We start from the raw sequence: 21,175 nt of genomic DNA on the forward strand, positions 1-21,175 counted from the left end.
TCAGCATATGCAGATGACTATCCAGGCTCTCCAAGATGAACTGCGGATCCAGCGGGACCTGAACCAACTGTTTCAGCAGGACAGCAGCACTAGAACCAGTGAGCCCTTTGTGGCAGAGCTGACAGAGGAGAACTTCCAACGACTTCATGCAGAGCATGAACGCCAGGCCAAGGAACTCTTCCTGCTACGTAAAACCTTAGAAGAGATGGAACTGCGTATTGAGACGCAGAAACAGACCTTAAATGCACGTGATGAGTCCATCAAAAAGCTGCTGGAGATGCTGCAGAGTAAAGGTCTGTCAGCAAAAGCCACTGAGGAAGATCATGAGCGAACAAGACGGTTGGCTGAAGCAGAGATGCATGTACACCATTTGGAGAGCCTTCTCGAACAGAAGGAAAAAGAAAACAACATGCTGAGAGAGGTAAGTGACCAAGCTCTGGGTTCATCTCCGATCTTCATCTCTAGCTCTCAATCTCCCCTCCTTTCCATTTCACATCTGTAAGGAAAGAATTTTACATCCTGTCTATAAGCTGTATTTTACATTGCAGACAACAGAATTTGTCCCTGTCTTAAAACTTCCTTGTGTGTGATTTCCTGGGGTTTGTGCCTTAGGCCCCACTTTCCCCATTGCCCCCATGTGAAACTCGAGAAGTGAATTGACACATGGACTGTAAAATGTATTCTTCCATTCAATTTTAGCTTCAGTGAAAGTAGCTACCTGTATTTAGGAGAGAGCTGAGAGAAATCTTTGCAGGAGTAATGGATGATTGCTCTACAGTTTCCATGGAAACAGTCGTCTTGCTGTGAAGGGTATTTGATAAAACTATTAGCTGCCCTGGATGCACAGCCAAAAAAAAAGATTACTTAAAGGGACACTGCTGCAAATGTTGCAACCCCTTCCCCCACCTCTCTTAAAACAGAAAAGAAAACACGCCATTACATCTGTATCGCACAGTAGGGCAGTGTGATGACAGGCGTTCTTCACTACTAACTATCCCAAACTAATTACAGTAAAATTTAGGATACCGATAATACAAGTATCTATGAAAAATAAAGGAAAATAAATAAGGTGTGGTGTAGCCAGTGTCATTAAATTCCTTGACGTTAAGTGCATTTTCCACTTGTAGTCAACCAGCCTTCTAAAGCATTCTAATATTGACTTCTCAAAGGCTAGTAACTCAGTGTGTGTTATGTATCTACACAGGCACGTATTCACTAATTATACGATTTTCTGTAAAGATTATTTAATATACATCTCTAGATTGAATGCATGAATCGATAGCTATAGATGTATGTATAATGTGTGCATGTGAATCTATGACTTGTTTTGTACATTGTATATCTGTTTTGTGGTTCAGCATTTTTTTTGAAAGCCTGACATATACACAAGATCTAACCCCCCTCTCTAAGAAGGCGGGGAAGCAAGGTCTTGTAAAAAGGTTTTTGAAATGAGTGTTGTGAGCTAATAAATACTTCCTAATACCTCTTATTTATATGTTTTCCATGGCCCGACCCATTGTACTTGTGCTCTTGTAAGCATTTATATAAGAAAGCAAGACCCCATTGCATTTCTGAGTCAGATTTAGGCCAGATTTAGTTCTTTTAGAGCAGTAATCTCTTGAGTGTCTGGAGTGAAGATAATATGATTCCAGAGTTTCTACACTACAGTTTTTCCTTTATTTAGCGACCAATGATAATTCTGTTCCAATTCTTGTATCTATTTCAGGAAGAGCCCCAAATGGCTTCCATTTGTTTCTGCTGTAAGGCCGGCAACGTAAATGAAAAGCTGGCAGGAGCTGTGTAATTTTTTTAGGAATGCGGTTTCTTTTGTTTCTGCTCAATGATGAGTATATGTTGAAAGATAAGAATTCTCTCTTCATTCACATATGTCTGGAAATCATCAATTATTTAAATCTTAATGTTTATGGTAAATGATTTCCTGGAGAAGGTAGAGATGACATTGATTTTCTAAGTGCAAATGCCATTTATCTAACATACTTTAATTACTCTTTACTGCCAACCCATTTCTAATGCACTGAGAAGGATAAGCTGGGAATTCTGTAACTTGTAGCTCAAGCTGTTGATATGGTGCAGAATCCAGCCTTGAAGCTGAGCACCCTAGGAGCCTCAGAGACATGGTGCTATGTAAGAGATGCCAAGCTATTTCCATATTGAACTGGGCCTTATCAAGAAGGGTTTATTAGCACCCATGTGTTATTCTTGAGCTCCAAGCTAGACTATGCTGACAACTCAGGCTTGTCTGCACGAGAGCTGTGATTTAATGCCAACAGGCAGCTGAGCACCACCCAGCCACTCGCTCGCTCTCCCCAGGTGGGATGGGGGAGAGAACAGGAAAGGTGAAAGTGTGAGAACTCATGGGCTGGGATAAAGAGTGTTTACTGGGTAAAGCAAAAGCCATGCATGTAAGCAAAGCAAACCAAGGAATTCGTTCTCTGCTTCCCATCAGCAAGCAGGAGTTCAGCCACTTCCAGGAAAGCAGGGCTCAGCACGCATAATGGTTTCTTGGGAAAAATGCCATCACCCCGAACATCCCCCCCTTTCTCCTTCTTTCCCCCAGCTTTTATTTCTGAGCATGTTGCCACGTGGTATGGGACATTCCTTCGGTGAGCCTGGGCCAGCTGTTCTGGCTGTATCCACTCCCAGCTCCTGGTGCACCCGTAGCCTCCTCACTGGCAGGCAGAACGAGAAGCTGATAAGTGCTTGACTTGGTGTCAGGGCTGTTATGTGACAATTAAAACCATTGGTGTGTTATCAAAACTATTTCCATCGAAAATCCAAAACAGCATCATAAAAGCCTCTACAAAGAAAATTAACTCTGTCTCAGCCAAAACCATGACAATGAGTCTCATGTGGGGGTCCAGAAGGCCGGGGAAAATTAGGGTATGTTGCTGAACTGTAGCTGACTACCTCTGAAGCAAGTTTACTACCTCAAGCTTGTAGACTCAAGCTAGTAAACTTGAAGAGTTCTTGGGCACCATGCTGCTGTGTTCTGCGAGATCTGGTTCATAGTTAATGTCACCATCCCACAATTGGAAGTGGTCTGTGTGCAGATCTTCCTAGGTCTATCTGCATCACTTTCCTCACCTAAGCTTCCATTATCTGAATATTTGTCTGTATTTCCAAATCTGTAAGTTGTTTTAGCCTTTTGATACCCCAAATACTAACTATGCAGTTTCTGAGCTGTCTTGAAGAAAGCCATCTACTTTCTTGATTGTTCTTTAACTGGTATTTCCAGTATCAGGAAAGGTATGCTAAACTCTTCTTTAAATACTGCTGTTAAAAGAAACAGTAATATCCCAAAGGGATATGCAAGAGCTGGGAGGTCATTGTGGATACTTTATGTTCTAACACATCAGAAAAGCTGAGAAAAACTTCAGTAGCAGTTTTGACCATCTTAGCCAAAGCAAGTTCTGAGGTGTCAGAATTCACAGGTACTATTTCTGAGTTACATGTGTATTATACTTTTGGTTAAAAAAATACTAGGAGTAATAATAAATGTCTGCATTCTGGAGGAAAAGGTATCCCTCTATATTCCAACTTTGAAGCTTACGTGTAATTCAGATGGTGATGTTGTGACTCAAGGTCATCAGATGGTCTCTCAGATGGTGCAGCGGCCAGCAGTCTAACCTTCAAAAGTAAACATGTATTAATTGATTTCTTCAGCTACTGCTATTACTGTGATTGAAGAAAGGATTGCACTAATTTCCAAAGGAAAAGAAATTCTTAACAGAACCACAAGTCAGAGCTAAGAACGTAACTAAAGAATAGCTGTAGTGGTTCTGGCCAAGGATCACTTTATTGAAACAGTATTCTGTTTCAAATAGTGCCCATACACAGACACCTCAGAAGAGGTAAGAACAGGGCAAACACGTTACTTTTCTGTAACACTCTCCCATTTTCCAAACTGAACTTCTTGTGATTTGTCAGCTAAGTATCCTCCATGGATCTTCCATCCAAGTACGGCGTCAGTGTCTTACTCAGCCCATGTAGACTTTTGCAGCTGTGGCATCATCTTGTAAGTGGTTCTGTAGTTCTGCTCTCTTTTGGGGTTTGAACCTGTCTCCCAGTAGCTTCATTGATGGCTCCTTGTTCTTGCACTGGAAGACAGTGTACAGCTGATCACTACTGGGATTCTCTGTGCCAGTTGTGAGTTTGGATTTTTGTCATGTCCCTTTCAAGTTCTTTCTTTTTGCAGGCTGAAGTCATAGTCATTCATACAGGCTGAAGTCATTTGCTACTTAGTTGTTCCTCACGTAGAAGATATTTTATGTCTTTCGCAATCTCCCAGAGAACTGTCTCAGTTTACCATATCCAGCCTATGAAACGGATTTTCCTTCAAATAGTGTGAGGTATCTCTGTTATCAGTTTGGCTCTCTTGAATTTTTTTCCGAACATTGTCCCGAATACCATGAAGCTCAAGTAATCTCTCTTTACATATTCAAGGAAAGATCCTGTATCAAGCATAATGTAGGTTGTATTTGGCAACTCACTGATACAGAGGGCAGTCGCTCATGAACACAAAATAATGAAGAATTAAATGTCTTATTGAACATCTGGATGCAGTGACTTCAGCAGATGACAGTGTGATTGCATCACATTCCTCTTCCCTAGAAAACAAGCTTAAGCTTCATAGCTTATAAAAAGATGTTGCTATTTTGAGGACCCCTCAAGTCTTAGTGAAAATTATTCATATTGCTGTTGGTATTTTAGACCTAACTTTCAGAAACAAGATTATCATACCAGCAAGAAATACTTGATGAAATCCAGCAGCTGGACCTACAACTTTCAGAATAGCTCCTGACTGACGTTAACTGCCACTTCACTGTTCCAAACTCACCTGCTGCAGAATGATCAGCGATGGCAGTGACAGCACATAGCTCTAAAGATAACGAAGCTTGCTGTGCTCTTTTTGACATCCTTCCCGCTCCTCCCAAAATGCTAAATGCACTGAGTAGAAATATGTTTTTTCTCCACTACACAGAGTAAAAGATACACCAAATATCAGTGCAATTTATGGAAGAATATTGTGTGATTGTGTCCACATCTGATGTTCTAGAGACTAGGAGTACTACGGTCAAACTACATTTCATAAGGACAGTCCAACACAATTACACCAACTTGGTTAATCCTTTCTCTTTTGAATTGTTCATTGCTATCGATCATTAGGAATATATTTACCTGAACAAAGACCTGTGATTATACACTAATAGTGTCACAGTCAATAAAGAGTAACTTCTTGAGAGTTTTTGGAAAAAAAAAAAAAATGGGCCAAATTTCCCATCTGCCTAGAAGAAGGGATAAAAACAAAACCATCTGCATTGTTTCTACCCAGGGGGAACAAAAATAGGCTGCTCAGTGTGTATTATTGTCACATACAGTAGACTTCAGCGGTGCTGTCCCATTTTCATATTCCTCCACAAAGGATATCAGGACAGACTTTCCAACAGCGGTTCACGTGATGATGAGCTGTTTGTCTCTGGGTTGTTACCGGACACATACATTCTACCAACCGAATCTATCTTTGCTCACAGCAGTGCTATAGCATGCACTAACTGGAGTCCTCAGAATATACTCACACATCACTGCATTCCTTACGCTCAGATAGGGATAGCCTTTGATGTCTGCTATCCTAAGGACTGAGAAGGATGTATGAGGGGAAGTTCCCAAATGTGTTCTCTTTTCATTGGCCAGTGTTCTCAGTGGTACCTATATGTTACTCCTCTGAAGCCTTTAATTCCATAGTGCCTCATATAACATGCATTGAGAGTCCTGATAACATACATAGCTCTGACCATTGGCTTTTCCTGAAAAGGTGCAACAGAAGTTAGGCACAGTGCAAGTTCTTCTTCCTGCAGGAAAGTTCTAACATGTCCTTACAGTGAAGGGTATGTAAGTCCTGCAAATGAGTTGTGGCAGAGATTGCATGAGGCTGTTGTTAACACCTTCAACAAGAGGTCAGAAGCAACTCTGCATTTAAGGTAAATGGTGATCTCGTAGCCTTAGCGTCCTCCTGGGAGAGGGGAGTGATTGGTGCAAACTTTGAGGCCAAGCAGGCATTGAAAGTGGGGTGAGGCGTTCATTGGGATGCCAATGTAGTAGTCAGAGTGGTGATGTATTTCATCATAAAGAAGGAAAACAGCCATTTGAATTAACTGACAAAAATTAGACATAAAAATATAGGAAAGAAAACTGTGAATCCAGCTCTGGGACAGATGGCTGGCTATCGCCTTCTATTCCAAAAGAGAATGGAAGCAATATTCCTAGAAGGTTTCTTCCTGTGTCAGTTCTAGATTCAAGGTTTGCATAATAGCATGGTATGGAACAAGGAAAGAGTAACCAGCAGTAGCTTTGTATTTTGCATCACAAAAACTGTTTGTTAGTAAATTACAGGTTTAGTTGTATGACATTTTGATTATTTTAAATAATTGGGCCCATTCAAATGATGCATTTTTAATACTACCAAGTGCAAAACTAAATTAAGGAGATAGGGATACAGTATTTAGCAGGTAAAGGGTGTTTTTGTATGTAAAGCAGTCGCTGAAATGGATCATTCATAGAGGCAGCCATTTAAAATGGGCTTAAGGATAGAGGTTATGGCAGAAAAAGCTATTATTTGTTTTCATCTTCAGAGTGCATTGAAATGGCAATCCCACAACGTCCACTTTGTGAACTGTTTTATGGTAATCTAGTATGGCATTATTAAAAGGACTGATCCGTATTTGTAGCTTTCTCGAATCAAACAGTGCTTACTTTATTATAGGAAGTAACACAACATTTCTGTGAGCCCTCATTCCAGTGTCTCCACTTAGAGTACATTTCTGGCACAGCAGAGAGCAGACGCACTAGCCTATAATACAGATGTAGTTGGCTTAGCTTTAAATTATCTAATTTGATGCAGTGACAGCTAAACAGGAGGAGCACAGAGCTCAGTGAGAAGGGTAGGTAGGCTGCGCTGTGTAAATGTACCATCTGAGGACTGCTGAACAGTAATTTTGCCATTTTAAAATGCCCTGTGAAAAGAAAGGTTGTTTGCCTTATCTGAGCAGATTTTAATTAACTGTGACAAGTTGTGCAAAGAAGTTCTTTTTCCATGCATGTGTTAAAATTCTTACTCTTTTCTGCTCCAGGCTTAGAGAAGGATTTAGCAATTTTAATTAGAGCAATTAGAGTTATCTCAAAGAACGCTTTTGTCCTATTCCAAGATTTTGCAACATAAATAAGACACACTTCTGGAGAGAGGTTTGCGGTAGTATATAGCCTGGTTCAGAAACTGGAACTCTCATACCATTGTAGTACAGGACACCTTTCTAATGATTTAAAAAATGAAGTTCCTGCTTTGTTCTGTTGCTGCTTCATTTTTTTAGCTGAGGATAGCAGGGAGGAATTATTTAAATCAAGATAATTTAAATAGTTCATGTGTTGATTAGAATCACTCTATTTCTTTAGTTTTCAAGCATATTGAAATTTTGTAGAACAAAAGTCGAGTATTTGGGCTATTGCAACTTGAGAGCAAAATGTACAAAGAACAAATGATGCATGCTTTTATTTAATTGTGTTATAGTTTGGAATGTGTTATGTGACCTTTATAAAAAAAATGATGGTTAATTTAATTATTTTCATCCTTCCTTGGTTTAGGGGTTGGTTGCATGATATTTCTTCTCAGAACTAGTTTTCAACCTCAAAAAATAGGTTGAAAAATTAGGGTTAAAAATTACTTATTTGTTTCATGTCTTTCCAGACTACAAAGAAATCATAAACACCTTCCAATTCTTATATAGCAAATTTCTGATTTTTATGGAGTTTAGGTAATTATTTAATAATAGGCAGGTATTAAGTGAATAGAAAAAAAGCAGAACTACAGCTATCCATGAGGTTTTGGGTTTTTTTCCCTCTGTATAATAGTTATCATCTCATCAATGTGAAACAATCCACAAAAATTTCAATGTGCTTATTCATATGCTTTTTTCAGCATACAGGGTTAAAATTATAAAGAGATTTAAATTTTGTATTTACTGTGTTATACACTTATTTCAAATAAATTATTGCTGTATGAATGAGCTACTGAAGCTTCAAATAGGTATGGTTTTCTTTATTTACAAAAAGCAAAATTTCTAATAGTTTACTTCAGCACCTCTGACTCCCTTAGGTGAGATTTTTAAAACCATCTGAAACAATTCCAAAGGCAGAAACCTGGCTGGGGCTTATAAGTAAAATAATTAAGCTTTAATGTCTGTTGATATTTCATTATATTCAAGGGTTTTGCTTGTCAATATGTTTTACAGGATTGTCTTTATTTACAAAAGACAGCTTCAGGTATACTTTCTTTAGAAGTGTTAATGTTATCCTACACCTTTCTTCAGTAGAGCCGATACTGCTGGAACTTTATTTCTGTAAGTGTGAAATGTCGCAGTACAGGAAAGTATAAAAGTAAAATTTGAAAATACCATTAACAATTTGGAAGCTAATTTAAGAAACAAGTAGAAAACATAGGTTTATTGCTCCTTAAATAGGAGAGAAGATAAGATTGAATAGCACATATGTAAATAAAGTTATAAATTAATAGTATTTTATTTTTTAACCAACTTTTCTTTATCTTTTGAATTTATACTTCTGTAGTCAGACTTCAACACAATGACTTACTACTAAAAACTAGTAGGATGGTCTTAATTGGTCCCTCTCATCTTTGTCTCCTGCTTTTAATCTACTGCTGAAGTTTTGGAGGATTTTGCATTTGTTTTCTGCTGATTTGAACATTGAGATGAACTGGAAGCTGTGTTCTAATTTTCACTTTAAGTGATACCTTTGTAAAGGAATTTTGTGTGTGCTAGTATCTGAGTTCTTGGTTGGATTTTGAAATCACTGGCTGAATGTATTCATCAAATTGCAAAACATAAAGATGAATTTCTTTAGCTAGGAGTATCTGAGCTTCAAAGCAACTGTCACCCTCCATTATTGATTTGTGTTGAATTTCCAGCACATGATTCAAAGTTATGCTCATTACTAATATGAATAATTTATTGTTCAGGGAATTACATTGATTGTGTTCACAAATACAGGAAATGAGACATACAGAAGTAATTTCTGAAGAAACTACTATGATTATTGGTTCCAAACTTTCATAACTGTATTTTTTCAGTAGCAAAACTCTAATACTAAAGAGATAAATTATAGAGGACTTACATATTGCACATTCTTTTTTCAGTTCAGTTTTGTGTTGTTGAAATATAGGTCAAATTACTGGGCTTGAGCACTTATTGAAAAATACTCTTAGAAAACTTGAAACTAAACAATTGTGATACTCCTCAGTCACTGTCTGGTCCTAATTAGTAGAGATAATTGTATTCTGTAGAGTACAGAGTCATTTCATGCAACCTCCTGCTCAGTTTGGGACTCTCCAGTGATGGGGATTCTACAACCTCTCTGAGTCCTATTCCAGCATGTGATTACTCTCCTAATAGATTTTTTTCCATATTGTAAGTCAAAATTTACTCTGTTACATCTTTTGCTGTTGACTCTCATCCTTCCACTGTGCTCTTCTGTAAAGAATTTGTCTTCATCTTCCCTACAGTGTCCGATTAGATATCTCTAGACATCAACAAGATTCACCCCCAAGCCTTTTCTTTTCAGCTGAACCAACCCAGTTCTTTCATCCTCTCCCCTTATATTGTATGTTCCAGGTACAATCCATCTTGATGGCTGTCTGTTGGACTCTATTCAGCTTTTAAATGTCTTCCTAATGCTGGGGAGGCCAAAGTTGGGCCCGATACTCCAGGAGTGGTCTCACAAGAGCCAGATAGAGTTAAATATCTGCTTCCCATCATGGCATCTATACCATTGCTAATACAGCCCAGGATACAGTTGTCTTTTTTTCTATTTTTCCTTCCAGCAAGAGCACACTACTCTAGTTCATGTCTTCCCAAAATTACGTATACTCTGGAAACCTGCAGAGAGTGCAATCTATCCCATAACCCGGATCCTTAATAAAGGAACTGTACAGTTCCTTTGATACAGCCACAGTATCAAACTCCAAGGATTGGCAGTAGTAAGCAGCTACCTATTGGACGTTATATTGCTGTCCACCAAACACAGTTTGAGCCTGACAGTCCAGCTAATTTTCCACCTACCTTATAAACCACTTATCCAGTCTGTATGTCACCAATTTGGCTACATGGATGTTTGGAGGCAATGTCAAAGGCACCAGTAATTCAGGATATCCCATACCCACTGTTCACTGCTTGTCCATGAGACCAGTCATCTCATTGTAGAGGAAAATCAGGTTAGTCAGGTACAATTTGCCCTTCTACACAATTATAGATCTGTTTGGTACATTAAATAGCTTCTGAAAGTAACAATGATAGTTTACGCTGATACTGAACTACATTCCTGAAATTTTCTTTTGGTTTATAATATTTGCATTTCATTATAATAGAAACCAGGGTGCTAAATTCTTTCAAAATTTAGATGTGAAAGATTGACAGAAGCCATCTGGGAAACTAAGCTTTAAGTACAAGTATAATGTTCTCTGAGTAAGGCCTGGACTACATGTTGGAGAATGAAAACAAACATTAGATAACTATCCGGTCTGCTGAATGATGCAAAGATCATGCTGCACAGAACATCGTATTTGACCATATAAAGGCATGGTTAGGCTAGTTAAGATTTTTTTTATTTTATTTTTTCCTGAGTTTTAAGTGATGTTTTTAATTGCACATTGCATAGTTTTTGGCAATTTTTTATTAAAAACAAATTGATGCATGAAAGAGCACCTACTTCAAATATTTCTCTCCTTCATTCTTCATGAGATATATGCTGTCTGTTTAGGTGGGTTCTGCAGGAAATAGAAGGCGTGTCCTCTTCTGCATTTGGAAAGTGCTTATCTCATGGTACTACTGAAAGATAAGTTGCTGTATTTTTAAGCATGAAGCCTACTTCCCTAAAAATGTCACCACTTAAAGTGCACTTTCATGTTTCTGACAAATTCCTTGTAAAATCAGATGTGGGAGTAACTGAGGGAGTAGCAATGAATGATACGGCCAGCATGTTTTGGAAGAAAAGGTTCTGAATAAATTCTTCCCTTCATCATTATGTGCATATGTATAAGTTGCTAATATTTTTTAGATGTAGTTCTGATACTGCTCAGTATTGAGGACTCCCTCAATTCTGAAACTATAATCTCTAATTTCCAATTGTTTATGCATTTCTTGGTCAGGAAAAAAAAAAAACTAAACACATTTAGAATTTGTCATCCTTCAGATATTTTAGGGTGCATTAAAATTACATTATCACAGATATCCTTTACATATTTAATGTTCTTAGTACATTTGATCAGCTGTTCTATGTAATTATGCTAGATAGAAAGTTAGGGTGTTATTTCTCACAGGGATACAGTACTACCTTGTAGACCTACTTGGCAGATGCAAGGTAATAAGACACAAACCTTTAGTTTAGATCTTGTTTGAAGAAAAGGAAAATAACTATTCTTAATTAAAAATTGGTAGCGATGAAATGCTGAAGTGAAAATTCATCCCTTATTATAATTTAAGTTTGATTCAAAGGTTAGACGATGTTGAATCTTACCAATCTGTTATGGAATAGTATCAGTTAGATATGAAAGTTTTTTCTGCATGAAGGTAGAAGAAATGAAGGATGTTTTATTACTTGATCAGAATGGGTAAGTCACAAGAAAAAAGGATTAGTTTTGTATTTTTCTGATCCTGGTATCTACATGTGGCCCTGCACTTTAATTATTGTTCAGAGTCCTGTTTTGAAGATGAAAGTACTAATTTTCAAGCTTCTATGTGGCGTGTGTCCACAATATAATCTGAATATGTCAGAGAGATATTAAGCTCTCTCCTTTCTGCCACATGGATAAGTGCATAATTTATATTTCAGTGTTAAGAAGGATGTTTCTGCATGATGTTCCTCCAGCAGCCCTACTTAAGTTTGTGTTCTAGGGAGGTTCGGTGTGACTGTGGCCCTGTTTTCAGACTCATCAGAATCATAGGCAGGTTGCCAAAATCAAGTCCTTACTATGCACTTGAGAGGTGGGAGGTGTTGTTTTTCTGCAGGTTATAATTCACCCAAATTACAGTGAAGCTATTTAAGACGATAGAAGTAGGACACTTAGTTTGCTGTTGTGCAAAGCATCGTTTTAGACAGTGGAGAGACAGCCTTTCTAAAGAAAAAGCTTAAAATAATTTTCTATTTGGGAAGATGCTGTGCAATGTCAAAAGCAGACGCTGTTGTGCCAGCATCCCTTTAATGACATGCTGTTCTCATACTGGGTGTTTCATCTACTGCATTTCCGTAGTAGGTTGCTTGTATGGTCTAAGGTCAGAGACCACATCTCTGCACAACTGGAAATGATCTAGTACATAAATGCACCACTAAAATAAAAACAATATTTTGTTCAAAATAGATTTCTGACATACTCGTTTTTGACCTCTTTATCTTTCATTTTCTCAGTTTCCAAAAGTTCACAGGAATTTGTTTGTTTTTCTTTTCTATTATCAAGCTTTTTCATTTTCTTCTACAATAACAGTCCTTGGATGCTTGTACAGCTGACGTGACAGGGACAGCTGGGGACATAACTTTCTGCATTTAGTGAAAGTTCATGCTATTCTGAATAGGATACTTTTCACCTTTTTGATTTATCAAAGTTTATAATGGTGAAGAATCATTTTCAGAATGATTCATTTCTCCCCGTACATATGTTTTGATGTTAGGAAACAAACCTGAGTAGAACCAACTTTTCAATCCTGAAATCTAAGGGTCTCAAGCCCTCTTTTCTTCTCCTCTCCCGTAACTTTTTTTTTTTAAGTGGATGTGAATTTGAGAATGCCTACAACATGTGACTGGGGTGTCTTCTACTGTGGACAGTTTTTACTAGTTTTCTCTTAAAGAAGCTGTGTCATTCTTTGAGAAGTGTTGTTTTATGTGTATTTTCAGTTGATGCTCTCATAGTCAAGCAGAGATTACACAATAATTTGGTGTTATAGCACATAGGGTGTGTGTTACAAAGAGTGTTCTCAAATACCACCTCACTCAGTGTGCTACATGTGCCTTTACAAAAAGGCCGCTGTGTGTCTTACCTTGTTGTATCCTCTCAATCTGAGAATCACAGGAAAAGATTTTGAGAATCTAAAGAGGATGTGGAGGATGTGGGATATGTGAGCCCCTGCTGAAGAATAGTTAGAAGTCACTCTCATTCAAATGTTTGTGTACTCTTACACAATAGATCATTCCAAGCCGTGCTGTTCATTTCAACCAAATTGATAGTAAATCCATTTAAGAGTTCACCAAAGACTACAGAACTGCCATTGCAGAGCAGTAAAGTATCTGGATGCTTCTCCAATGATATGCTGTTTGATGAATACATGAATAGAGTTACCGTGTCCACTCTGGAAACTTAAAAGATAGGTAATGTTTTCAGTGTTTTTAAAACACTATACAACTCTAATTTTCTCATTCAAGTAATTGATCATATGGAGCAAGTTGCATGTATGACTACCGTATAAAATGTTCTCTTCCTTCACCATCTGTATTGAAAATACAAGTTTGTAGATGGCTTTTTGGATTTGTCTTCTAGGGCCTTGAGGGGAATGGGTGGCTAAACTATGCGTGTGTACTCAGATTGTTAGGTTAACTGATATTGCAGTTCATAACTTTGATGCCGTTGGGCACCAAAGTACTTTCATGTCATATAATATGAACATCCTAAATGTATTCACATGCCTACATTTAATGTTAATGTTTGTTGTAAGGACAATATTATTTTAACACAAATAATGAAAAAGTGGAATATGTATTCTCTCTGGAAATACTCTCGTATTTCCATTTGTTGGTTTGAAACATCTGCCTACTATATACGGGAGAACAAGCTATTTCTGCTTTCTGTCATTTTATTTCATACAGAGCTCTCTGAAGCATACTGGTTCTGTGAATTCGTATCAACAGAAATATCACGTGGACATTTGTATCCTCCTGTTTGCAAACTCCAATCTTTAGAGCAATGTGATAGCCAGTCATGTACTTTTGGCTGCATTCTAGCCCCAGTGGAGAAAGATTTTCATCCTACATCATTAAGCATTGCTACTCTGGAGTAAAAAATTTGAAAAAGGCTTATCAACACAGCTGCACCCTATAGCTTGTTGAAACAGAAACCACAGCATTATTGTTTTCAGTAAGCATCTAGTCAAATAAATGCTGTAGACGCTTGCATATGAAAATAGTATCCATTTAGATTAGCTTGCCAGGTAGATCATAGTTTTCTTTTAGTGGATTCATCTGCCATTTTAGCAGTTTATTTTGAGTAAGTACATGGTAAGTACTGTTGTGCCTTTTCAACTGAGACGGTGATTCTGTTGAATGAACATTTGAGTATCCTTTCTTTCATATGAGACATCATAAAACAAAATAAAGGAACTGGTAACATCAGAAAGCAGTGTTGAATTATGCTATGAATTAGAAAGAGAAGGCTGTAGTAATTTTGTTTGTATTTGATAAATGGGTCAAAATGCCTTTAGGCTAATTCTTGCTTTGTTTTCTGCTGACACAGGAGATACATCGACGATTTGAAAATGCTCCTGACTCAGCCAAGACAAAGGCTCTGCAAACTGTTATTGAGATGAAGGTAAATGGTCCTATGTAGCCAGTAGGAGAGCATATGCTTGGTAAAACAGGTTTTCATAGGAAAAGCGACTGTATCAAATACTATACTATTTTGTAAGTCTTCTTACAGAATTTAATTTAAGAATTTAATTTAAAAGAAATATATTTATTTTTTATTTTATTATTTCATTATTTTATTTTATATTACTGATAAAGGAAGACACACAACTGCTTCATGACACAATGAAAACTGCTTACTGCCTGCCTACAACAGCATATAGAGATTTCTTTCAGTTAACTAAGAGTCCATTGTATTGCAAAGATGAGTGTGGTGTATTACTGGTTCTTTGTGATGATGTGGTTTACTTTTTTTATTACACTATCAACCCTTGAAATGTCATTGCTTCGCCTTCCATGTGTCAACAACATTAGCAATTTGCAACCTTAAAATCCACTTAAAGAATGGGTCATACAGCTAGAAAGGTGCCTGTATGCCATCTTAAATGCAGCTTTTCTGGATGAATTTTCCTCTCTTTCTCCCTCCTTCTTTGTCCGAACCTTATTATTTTGGTTTCCTTCCTTTTTTCCCTTCCAACTCAGTCCATTCCATCTCAGTGTTTTCTGTAGTCATTTCCCATCTTTGTGCTTTCAAAGCCTTTCTTTTACTGTCATTCTTTTATTAGTCTTTTTTATGGTTCATAGCATTGAGAACTAATTTACCATCTGGTAACAATAAGCAGTCTTATTATCAAAAGAGAAACACAGGTATTTCTTGGAAATTATATGAGGGCTGAAATTAAGATACTGTTATAAATTACAATGGAGAACTTTACCTTGATACCTCTGTAATTTTTTGTAGCAAAAGTCTGCTTTCCCAATTTTAACTTGAGCATCAAAAATTAAGCAGGGAATCAGACTACATCTTCAAAATGGTCCTTTAGAACAATCTTATCTTATGAATAAAAAAATATATATGAAGGTCTTTTAAGCTTTTATTCAGCTGTGCTTTGATTATCACACACACAAAAAATGAAGGATTGGTCTATATAAGAATGGAGGGTAGTTTGAAATCTTGTATTTCAGGAAAGACAAAATATTTTGAAGACACTGAGTTTAAAAAAAAAGGCTACTCTCACGGATTGCATTTCATAAAGGCATATGCATGTAATAGAAAATGTGCATGCAACTCTGTGTGCTGTATGAATTCGGTTTTGCTGTTCCTAATGCGTAAGACTTCTAAAGAAACAGTAAATCAAGTAAACTGAAAACCTCTGTTCATTCTGTAGAACCATGAAGATAATGGTAGATAGGCTTTCTCATTGTTCCAGATGTATATGTTTGAACGATGGAAATATTTTATATGTTTTGTGTATGAATCAGAATGCATGAACATCCTTTACTGCTTTATATTACACAAAAAGAGATTGTTGCACCTCTTCCTTGCTTACGGTGCTTTTTATATTCTCCATTTGTGACCCGGCGCAAATTACTATTAACACAAACCTTTTGTTTTTCTTCTCTCTCTCTCTCTCTCTTTCCCCATTCTTGCAGCCATGTTACGCTGCTCATTGAATTAGAATTAAATTTCTGTTTTATGCTGGCTTAGCATTACAAGGCAACCTTTTTTCATAGTCCTTTATTTATTTTATGTATAGTGTGTCCAAGCCCCTAGCCATGTTTCCTCTCAGTACGAAATCCTTGTTTGCCTTGAAAGGTATAAAAAAAATTGAAAAATGAGTATTTGAGCACTCAGGCAGATGCTATGCAAGGAAGTATAGATTTGTTTCTGTAAAAACTTGGGGACAAGATTTCAAGGGTGGGTACATGTCCAACAAATTATTTCATATTTTACTTTTAAGATATATTACCAAATCATCTAGCTGTATGTCATTATCTGTCTCTTCTTTTCAGGATTCAAAAATTTCTTCCATGGAGCGTGGCCTCCGGGATTTGGAAGAAGAGATTCAGATGTTGAAGTCAAACGGAGCTCTGAGTACAGAGGAGCGTGAAGAGGAAATGAAGCAAATGGAGGTGTACCGTAGTCATTCCAAATTCATGAAAAATAAGGTATTGAGAAAACAGTGACGTTAGTAAGATAAAATGAGCCTTAAGAAACAGATAGAATAATTCTTAGCTAAGGAAAGTACCTGTGATCAGGGTTCCCATTCAAGTGCTGGCAAATAGAGTTTATTTGTATGTTGTCCTAAGCCAATAAAATACCTTTAAAATAATTAAGAGAATTTTAAAGACAAATTTCAAAATAGCATTATGACAGTTCTTTTATTTCAAAAGTATTTTGTGGTTATCTTTAGACCATTGATAATCCATTATAGTTTCAGGTTTTATTTTGTCTATAGGCTTCTCAAATGTAGTCTATTGAGAGAAAAAAAAAAAGGGTGTTTCTTTTTGTGACCTGTTGAATAAATTATGTTTTATTATGTAAAAAGGCTAAAAAGAACATGAACTGTCAGTATAACAGCTTTCCATAACGCTCTTCTTCTAGTAGTGGAGTCAGAATATGAGTAGATTCTACAACAGTCGTCATGCCACTATTAATTTATGCACTTGGGAAGATTTGTGTCTCAGGACAAATACAACAGTGAGATATGTTGGTCCTCAGACATAAAGATGAACACTGCAATGTTAGTGTATAGCCAAAATTGTACTATAGACAAATATCAATTGCTTCTTTGTTTCTCTCAAAGAAGTGTTTCTCAGTCTTCTAGGTAGGGAACCCTAACGTCTTCTAATAAAGATTCAGTCTCCCTTGCACGGTAAATTTAGGTTTATTGTCAGCAGTCCTGCTTTTCTTAGTAACTTGTGCATACTCCTTAAAAGCAGTGCACAAATCTCTGGAACAGAGGTTGAAAATTGCTAGGTCCTGAACAGTTCTAACCTACTGCATTTATCGTGCTTTAAGTTACTTGTCTTATATAAAGAATGCTGGAGAAAGTTTCTTGGAAAATTATTACTTGCCCTAAAGAAGAAACATATAGTAAGTATATGTTTCTTCCAGTTCCCTCACACCAGCTCACTGATTTACCTCAAGATAACCACATCTGTTCTTTTATACTTTCCTCCTTTATCCTACTGTTTTGCTTCTAGGAACTGAAGGATACCCCCTTCCAAATTAGGAATGGAGGTGACGCTTTTCTTCTTTCTATCCTTTTTTTAAATTTCCTTATTCTTTTTCATTTCTTTATTCTTTCCTTCCTTTCTTCTTCCCTTATTAGCAACACTTTTATTTTTCCTTCTCTCTGTGTTCTTACAGATCTGTCTGTTCAGCTACTTGATTAATTTCTGGGTCTATTCTGTTTACTGTGTCTGCTCATTACTTTTTCTGCAGAAAATTTGTTCCCTTTTGGTAACTATTCACTCATGAGTCATAACCAGCTCCATTCTTTATATCTTGCTATCCTGCTCTGTTTTTTAAATACACAAAATTGTTCAGGTTTTCTTTCAATATTGTATTGTATAGTCATCTGTGGCTGTATCTTGATAATTAACTTTTTTTCTCTTTACTGCAAAACCTCCCTTTTCCTGTCCTGATTTCCTGATGAATTCCAGTTTCAAAACTGTTGGGTGAAGTGCCCTATATTTGACATATATAACCATAACTATACATCTTTGTTTCATAACCAAATATTTGTCTGGCAGCCTATGTGAAATCACAGAGACATAAAACTTCTGTTTTGAGAAGACTTAATGAAGAATAGATGAGAAAATGAGTGACCAATGTTGATCCTTCTGTTCAGTTCTTTGTCACTTTTAGTTACTTGTTTGAAACAGGCTAACTAGAAGATGGCAAATAATAAATATTTAAAGCATAACAATGTCGTGACAGGTAGAGCAACTGAAGGAAGAGCTAAGTGCCAAAGAGGTTCAAGGGGAGGACCTGAAAAAAAGAGTGGCTGGTCTCCAGGCCGAGGTCTCTGCCGTAAGATTTATTTTTTGTGTGCAGTGGCCATGCACTGGGGCTTTCTAGCTCTCTTGCTTTCGGGGTAACTTTTCTTCTCTTACCTTCTTTACAACTTTATATAACCATAGAACTAACAGCCTGCTCAGCCCTGTAGCTGCATTTTATTCACGTGGTTTTGGTGTCCATAACATCACTTTTCAACTGAACATTTATATTAGTTCTATTGCTTGTTTTTTAATGGTATAATTCATTTAATCAGTAAGTTATTTTTCTCTATTGAAACAGATTTTCAAAAGCATTCAGCACCCGTTCTGGGGCCAGACTTTCAAAGAGATTTGCTTTCCCTCGTGGAATAAAAATAATTTATAACTTTTCAAAATCATGTGCTGAACCCTCTTAACATTCTTTCACAATAAAATGGCAGAAATTGGATGCTGAACACTTTTTAAAACTGATTTTTTTCATATTAGCAGCATGAACTTAGGCTCTTCCTTTGCTGTGAAGGTAGTGCATTTGCTGAGTGTTCATAGTGTCCCATCAAGGAGATGGGAAAACCCATTACTACTTTAACTTCCTTTGCACTGCATTCTTCCAAAAGATCTTTAATGCATTTGCAGTGTGGGCTTACTTCTCCGAAACAGGGATTTCTAAATATAATTACCTTGGGGTGCTACTTCAGAACTTTAATGTAAATGAATGTGGTTCTGTTCAGATGAGAACAATTCATCAAAACACAAGTATTTAGGGTAAGCATCTCTTCTAAGATGGCCTACCCCAAAGAGAATTTCTTTTAAAAAAGAAAGACCAAGCTGGGTTGAGAAAGGTTTGCTATATTTCTCGCTATCTAGTAATTGAAAAGTTCATGTCATTTGAAGTTTTTAACGAGACTTTTTTGTTTAGATACTGCAGGAAACATAACAAGTAGTAAATAGTTTGTATTGTTCCAGTTATTCTGCTGTGCCTAGCTCCACTGTGCCACTGGTTGTATTGGTCAGTAGCTGACAGCAGAAGTAGTGCCGGTAGCATCAATACTTTTGTATCCTCTTGTTTAAATGGATGGTGAAATCATTCTGTGGACATGTTTGCTTTTAGTAAAAGTATAAAAAACAATCAAGTAATGTCTGAATTAAACAAACAATCAACTATCTAATAGTTCTCTAAACTAAATTCTTTATATTCCTTCACATAATTCCATCTTAAAGACAGAGTTTATGGGGTTGCTTTTTGATTTTTGTACTTTTTTTTTTCTTTTTAAAGAGATACATGTCCTTCTTCTGCCTCTCCCCTTCTTCCATGTGCCATTTCATACTGGAATACAGGAGTCCTTGATGAAATCTTTTGTTGCTATTTTATTACTCTTTGTTAAGGAATTGTCCATTATTGAAACAGTGTTGTCAAGATAAATTCACATTTACCCAAGCCTTTCAGTAATTTCTAGTAGTACTTGCATTTATTTTGATTTAAAATACAATTTATAGCTTATATCTATTTATTTTTGTTCTTGACACATTCCCAAAAATGGAAGATGACCTGGACAATTCTTTTAGTCTGTGATGTCCTTTAATTTTTGTTTTAAAGCATTGAAGATTAATACTTTTGAGGTGGATGTTTGTTTTTTTTTAGTATCACAAAATTTTCAAGTTAAAAAAGGCAAAACTGTTTAGTTTTTAGAGAGATGCCCATCTCTACTGTATAACATGCAAGAGTAACACATTCATATTTTATTCCGAGATGTATCAGACACAAACCAGAAAGTTGGTTATAAACTTGGACAAAGTCTACCTTCAGAGTTCCATATCCTCTTGAATTAAAAACACATACTCTTTCTCCAAGTTTACATCAAAATTGCCCTGAATGATGATTGTGCTTAAAATGAGATTTCATCTCATCTTAGTGCTTTACTGTTAAAATTTCATACTGTTTATATTTTTAAATGATAATCCAACCTACATGTGTTAAAATAAATATAAATTTCCATACTGATTTAATTCACTAAATTAAATGTAGGAAACTGCTCTCAGCAACGTGTGGTTTCGAAAATGGTTTTAACAGAATCACAGAATAGTTTGGGTTGGAAGGTTCCCAGAAGATCATCCCCCTTTGCCATGGGCAGGGATACCTTCCTGCCCAAAGGCCCATCCAGCCTGGCCTTGAGCACCTCCAGGAATGGGGCAGCCACAGCTTCTCTGGGCAGCCTGTGCCAGTGCCTCACCACCCTGATAAGGAAGAATTTCTTCCCAATATCTAATCTAAACCTTCCCTCTCTAGCTTTAAAATTGTCACTGCAGGCCCTAGTTAAAAATCTCCCTACATCTTTCTTATAGTATTGAAAGGCTGCAGTGAGGTCTCCCTGGAGCCTTCCCTTCTCCAGGCTAAACAGCCCAGGCTCTCAGCATTTGTTCATAGAAGAGGTGCTCCAGCCCTCTGATCGTTTTTATGTTGTTTTGAAGTATATCTGCATCTGCTTTAAGCATCTTTCCTAAATTTAAAGGTTTTTCTTAGAAGAGTGAAATCCTAGTTTCCTAAAGAGTGGGAAAAATAAAGGTATCTTTACATACCTTGTAAACATGAGGCTGGATTGATGGATGGACAGAGAGGATAGAAAAGCTCAATGGTTTGACATTT

The 21,175-nt window shown here is 36.8% G+C and overlaps 1 protein-coding gene across 17 annotated transcripts in view; it reads left to right on the top strand.

Moving 5' to 3' along the window:
• The window catches only part of ERC1 (ELKS/RAB6-interacting/CAST family member 1), a 308,860-nt gene that overhangs the window by 66,528 nt on the left and 221,157 nt on the right, over positions 1-21,175 (top strand). For 9 of the 17 annotated variants that reach the window (XR_013944890.1, XR_013944891.1, XM_080576070.1 and 6 more), the window contains 4 exons: positions 5-421; positions 14,579-14,653; positions 16,543-16,698; positions 18,476-18,568. Coding sequence is in view for 13 of the 17 variants with exons in the window: in XM_080576070.1 (XP_080432196.1) it covers positions 5-421; positions 14,579-14,653; positions 16,543-16,698; positions 18,476-18,568 (741 nt within the window). In the remaining 4 variants the exon portion in view is untranslated. The remainder of the gene's footprint in view (positions 1-4; positions 422-14,578; positions 14,654-16,542; positions 16,699-18,475; positions 18,569-21,175) is intronic. The other 8 variants (XR_013944892.1, XR_013944893.1, XM_080576078.1 and 5 more) reach the window with 2 other exon arrangements.

Source organism: Anser brachyrhynchus (assembly GCF_964034855.1).
Source record: "Anser brachyrhynchus genome assembly, chromosome: 1".
In the NCBI taxonomy this organism is placed as follows: domain Eukaryota; kingdom Metazoa; phylum Chordata; class Aves; order Anseriformes; family Anatidae; genus Anser; species Anser brachyrhynchus.